Raw genomic sequence first — 5,709 nt, forward strand, 5'->3', positions numbered from 1 at the left:
CACAACGTCTTTTAAACCGTTTAAAACAACTCGTTCGAACTTTTTCCAGAACCGAGCCGGACCACAACCGGACCTCCGTCCGTTTGGGCCAGTTTAAACAGAAAACAGCGTTTCCACAGCTCATCAGCTTAGCTACACATAACAGACGTACAATTTCAGCTTTCACAAGACATATGACACTATTTCAGCTTCCTGTGAGCTTCCTGAGCTTCACAGACCAACACGCTTAAAACATGCAGCGTTTTGACTTCAAGCGGTGCAGCAGCTTAAGCTGCGTTTCTTCACAGCTGATAAACTGTTACTTTTCATGCCAACACGTAAAATTCAATTTTTACACGAATATACAGTCATTTATGAGCACGTTACGGGCCACCAAATGTAGTATGTCATATGCTGGATATATTCATACTTTTTCACGAGTTCCTCATCTTTCTGACTGTGTAAATGTCGTGCATTGAATTTAACAGAAATGCGAACGAGAGACGTTATTATCTTTGACCCATCAAATGAATGCGGTCATTTATTTTCAGAATCAAAGTTTAACATCAAACATTTACATTAATTTGGCAAAATACGAAAATAATAACAAACAAGTTTCACAGATAATGGACTTCAATCACACGGCGGTGATTGAGGACTTTGCTTCAGATATCTCTAAGATATCTGTACTGATTTTATGAGAAAGGAGAGTTTAAGATGAAATGGAGATTTATCTTACAGAGAGATTTGTGAGGGAATTAATCTGTTTGACCAGAAACGTGCACGCTCCTTCAGATCTCAGCTTGCGACGGTACGCTTGGTCGAAGTAGAACCGTTACCTGGTTGATGATATATCAGCGTCGGTATAGGATCCTTCCTTGACTCTTTCAGCGTCTCCGTTGAGAGCAGCTGAAATCCTTCGAGAGTCGTGCGAGGTTATTCAAACAGAAGTTATAATCCCAAAACGTCTCTGGATCATCCTGAATGCGTTTGCATCCAAGAACTCTGAACTCCTTTCATCTCCTTAGCACTCTCTATCAGACTTCCTCCATCAGACTCTTCAGCACTCTGTGTGGAACTCTCAGTGCTCTGCAGCATCAGCACTCTTTAGAACCGGGAAGTTGCCGCATTTTAAATGAGTTGACTTCCGGGTCAATTTAGAGCTTTCTGATTCGTGGATGGACCAGAATAGAGGTGTGTTTTGTGACGTAAGATGTTATCAAAAGTCAAGGGCAGAGAATGAGATTGCTTAAAAGACAGAAAAGATTATTGGAGAAACACCAGACTTCGTGGAGTCAAACTCCTATTATCTTCTGAAAAAGTTTAAACATGACATTTCTTCTCAGTAAACATTTTAGTTGACCGAGACTCGACCTTTAACATACTTACAAAACTTGCTCATTGAAGACAGAAAATCAAGAAATGCATATTAACCTGATTTCTTCTTTGAATGAGGAATAAAAATCATTACTTACTGTTTATGTAAAATAAAAATGAGTAGTTCTCTTCAACCTGTAAACATTGAGTGAACTAACACAATTTGATTATCAAACATTTGTACAATAGTAATGATCATAGAGAATTGTCTTTTCTACTTGATTGATTCAAGAAAGAAAGTCACCAGATGGCTCAAACTGTATTTCTGGATGCAGATCAATGAAATAACAGTCTCTGTCCATCCGGTCAGTTTTGACATAGGCCTAGTTCACTACAGTGTAGTGACACGAAGTTTCCTTCTTGGATATGAACCAGCTCTCATTCCTTCAGTAATGAACACACACTACATGACCAAAAGTATTTGCTCACCCATCCAAATGATCAGAATCAGGTGTTCCGATCACTTCCATGGCCACAGGTGTATAAAATGAAGCACCTCAGCATGCAGACTGTTTTTACAAAGATTTGTGAAAGAATGCGTCGCTCTTAGGAGCTCAGTGAATTCCAGCGTGGAACTGATAGGATGACACCTCTGCAACAAATCCAGTGGTGAAATTTCCTCGCTCCTAAATATTCAACTGTCAGCTGTATTATAAGAAAATGGAAGTGTTTGGGAATGACAGCAACTCAGCCACAAAGTGGTAGGCCACGTAAACTGACGGAGCGGGGTGATGCTGAAGTGCTAAAGTGCCCTGAGACAGCTTTGTGGTGGTTTGGCGCTATATAAATAAACTGAATTGAAAAACTGAATTGAATTGAAGTGCATAGTGCGAAGAGGTCACCAACTTTCTGCAGAGTCGATCACTACAGGCCTCCAAACGTCATGTGGCCTTCAGATTAGATCAAGAACATTACGCAGAGAGCTTCATGGAATGGGTTTCCATGGTCGAGCAGCTGCATCCAAGCCATACATCACCAAGTGCAATGCAAAGTGTCGGATGCAGTGGTGTAAGACACGCCGCCACTGGACTCCAGAGCAGTGGAGGCGCGTTCTCTGGAGTGAAGAATCATGCTTCTCCATATGGCAACCTGATGGACGAGTCTGGGTTTGGTGGTTGCCAGGAGAACGGTACTTGTCTGACTGCATTGTGCCAAGTGTAAAGTTTGGTGGAGGGGGGATTAAGGTGTGGAGTTGCTTTTCAGGAGCTGGGCTTGACCCTTAGTTCCAGTGAAAGGAACTCTGACTGCTTCAGCATACCAAGACATTTTGGACAATTCCATGCTCCCAACTTTGTGAGAACAGTTTGGAGCTGCCCCTTCCTCTTCCAACATGACTGTGCACCAGTGCACAAAGCAAGGTCCATAAAGACATGGATGCAGAGTCTGGTGTGGATGAACTTGACTGGCCTGCACAGAGTCCTGACCTCAACCTGACACAACACCTTTGGGATGAATTAGAGCGGAGACTGAGAGCCAGGCCTTCTCATCCAACATCAGTATGTGACCTCACAAATGTGCTTCTGGAAGAATGGTCAAAAATCCCCATCAACACACTCCTAAACCTGTGGACAGCATTCCCAGAAGAGCTGAAGATGTTCTAGCTGCAAAGAGTGGACCAACGTCATATTGAAGCCTATGGATGAGGAATGGGATGTCACTTAAGCTCATATATGAGTGAAGGTAGGTGAGTGAATACTTTTGGAAATATAGTGTATCACCTACACCAGCATCTCTTCAAGTGAAACATGTTTCAGCTGCTCCCATCCACCTCTAGGGGTTTCATACAACAGCAGCACACTTGTCACCAGTAAACATGCTGTGTGTGTAATGGTGTTTTTACTGACCCAAATGGAATCCACGATGCTCTCGGTCAAAGCTTTGCGGGTATCCCAGCTGAAGATCTGGTGCTCCGAGTTGTCCTCCACCTCCCATTTACTCAAGCTGGAGGTGGTCAGTGTGTACAGGCCACTGGTTCCCGCCACCCACAGAACACTGTGCAGCTGAGGACACAGGATGAGACTGTCATTAAGAGGTGGTCCTCTGCTTATTAAAAACCAGTTCTTTGCACTGGTCTCACCAAGGTCTGAGGTACAAGGAAGGTAGGAAGTATATATTGTACATCCTGATACATGCTCAATAATCCAGGTAGAAAAATGCAAAAAAGTTCAATCTGGTCCTCTGGACATTCAAAAAACAAGAAAACAAAAAACAAGAAAACAAAACAAAAAAAAACAAAGCAAAAAAAATGCAGAAACGTTTCGTCTCTCATCCGAGAGACTTCCTCAGTCTGAGGTGCTGTATTCAGCTGAATACAGCACCTTTAGCAATGACCTTTTGTGTCTTGTCCTCCTTGTGCAAGGTGTCAATGGTTGTCTTTTGGACAACTGTCAAGTCAGCAGTCTTCCCCATGATTGTGTAGCCTACAGAACTACAAACCGGATTCCAAAAAAGTTGGGACACTAAACAAATTGTGAATAAAAACTGAATGCAATGATGTGGAGGTGCCAACATCTAATATTTTATTCAGAATAGAACACAAATCACAGATCAAAAGTTTAAACTGAGAGAATGAATCATTTTAAGGGAAAAATATGTTGTTTCCAAATTTCATGGCTTCAACAAATCCCAAAAAAGTTGGGACAAGTCCATTTTTACCACTGTGTGGCATCCCCCCTTCTTCTTACAACATTCAACAGACGTCTGGGGACAGAGGAGACCAGTTTCTCAAGTTTAGAAATAGGAATGCTCTCCCATTCATGTCTAATACAGGCCTCATTTAATTTAACCCAACATGTAAATGCTCCCACCCAACAACACGGTCACACTCTGGATCTCATTTTAACACGTGATGTCTCTGTTTGTAATTTGGTAATCGGTGACAACGTTCTCTCAGACCACATGCCTATCTTGATTGATATCATCCCGCCTTGTCCTACTGCTAAGTCATGTGATTCTGCACGTACTTCACACGCCATTAACCGTTTCACTGCTGCACGTTTTACTGAAACTTTTAGCTCTGAGAGGATCGATCAGCTCTCAGTGTCTCTCTCCACCGAGGAGCTAACCTCTCAGCTTAACTCTGTTTGCTTAAATATTCTGGACCGTGTTGCTCCCGTTAAAACCAGGAAAACAAAACTTTTATCAGAACCATGGTTTAATGACGTCACTCAAGCCGTTAGACAGCAGTGTAGGAGAGCAGAACGCAGATGGAGGAAAGACAGGCTGCAGGTTTCTTCTCAAATCCTAAAGGAGAGTTGGCGTCATTATCAGAAGGCAGTTAAAGCCGCCAAATCGAAGTTCTTTTCTGCAATAATTGCCTCAAACTCCCACAACCCCCGAGCCCTTTTTTCCACCCTGAACTCAGTTCTACACCTCAATGAACCTTCACCTCTAGAAGCCTCAACTGAGCTGTGTGAAAACTTCCTCCATTTCTTTTCTGAAAAAGTTGCAAACACCCGGGCACTCATTTCTCCACCTGCTCATGATCCGTCCATCCCATCTCATTGTGTTGCTGTTCTTGACCACTTCGAGCCCATCTCTCTGTCTTCCCTGGAGCAGGTCATGTGCAGCATGAAGCCATCTGGCTCCCCTTTTGACGTTGTCCCCCCTCGACTCCTTAAGGAGCTTCTTCCTGTTCTGGGCCCTCCTGTTCTTGGCATTGTGAACAGCAGCTTAGCCTCAGGTGTGGTACCAATAACTTTTAAACATGCTGCTGTCCAACCTCTCCTGAAAAAACCTAGCCTTGACCCCTCAGTCATGTCCAACTTCCGGCCTGTCTCCAGACTCCCATTTGTCGCTAAACTGCTGGAAAAAATAGTGGAGTCCCAGCTGAAATGCTTTCTAGAGGATAATGCCATCTTAGAGCTATTCCAGTCTGGCTTTAAACCTCTCCACAGCACTGAAACTGCTCTACTCAAGGTTTTTAACGACATTCTCCTATTCACAGACGCTGGTGATTCTGTGCTCCTTCTCTAATGCCCCTTTTCCATTAGTACCGGTACGGGCCGGTACAGCCCGGCTCTACTCTACTCGGTACGGTACAGGTTGTGTTTCCATTATGCTTTCAGTACCGGTTCCAGTGGGCGGGGTTCAAATTGACGTCACGGCCTCTCACCAGCTGGTGGCGCTGAGACGCAGAAACTGTTTTCAGTACAGGTTGAGAATTTATGTTATTTTGAAGTTGTGTGTATGTATGTATGCATGTATGTGTGTATGCATGTATACATGTGTATAAATATATATATATATATATATATACACATATATATATATATATATATTTATACACACACACACAAATATATATGTACACACATATGTGTATATATTTATGTGTATATATATATATATATA

General features: G+C 42.8%; 1 protein-coding gene across 1 annotated transcript in view; it reads right to left on the reverse strand.

Moving 5' to 3' along the window:
- nup133 (nucleoporin 133) overlaps nucleotides 1-5,709 on the reverse strand; it is a gene marked incomplete in the record, with an annotated part of 43,074 nt that overhangs the window by 26,896 nt on the left and 10,469 nt on the right. Inside the window, 1 exon segment of the mRNA XM_037690623.1 lies at nucleotides 3,201-3,356. Coding sequence (XP_037546551.1) covers nucleotides 3,201-3,356 — 156 coding nt within the window.

The sequence above is a fragment of the Nematolebias whitei genome, chromosome 16 (genome assembly GCF_014905685.2).
Source record: "Nematolebias whitei isolate Nwh7 chromosome 16, NemWhi1, whole genome shotgun sequence".
NCBI classification, from domain to species: domain Eukaryota; kingdom Metazoa; phylum Chordata; class Actinopteri; order Cyprinodontiformes; family Rivulidae; genus Nematolebias; species Nematolebias whitei.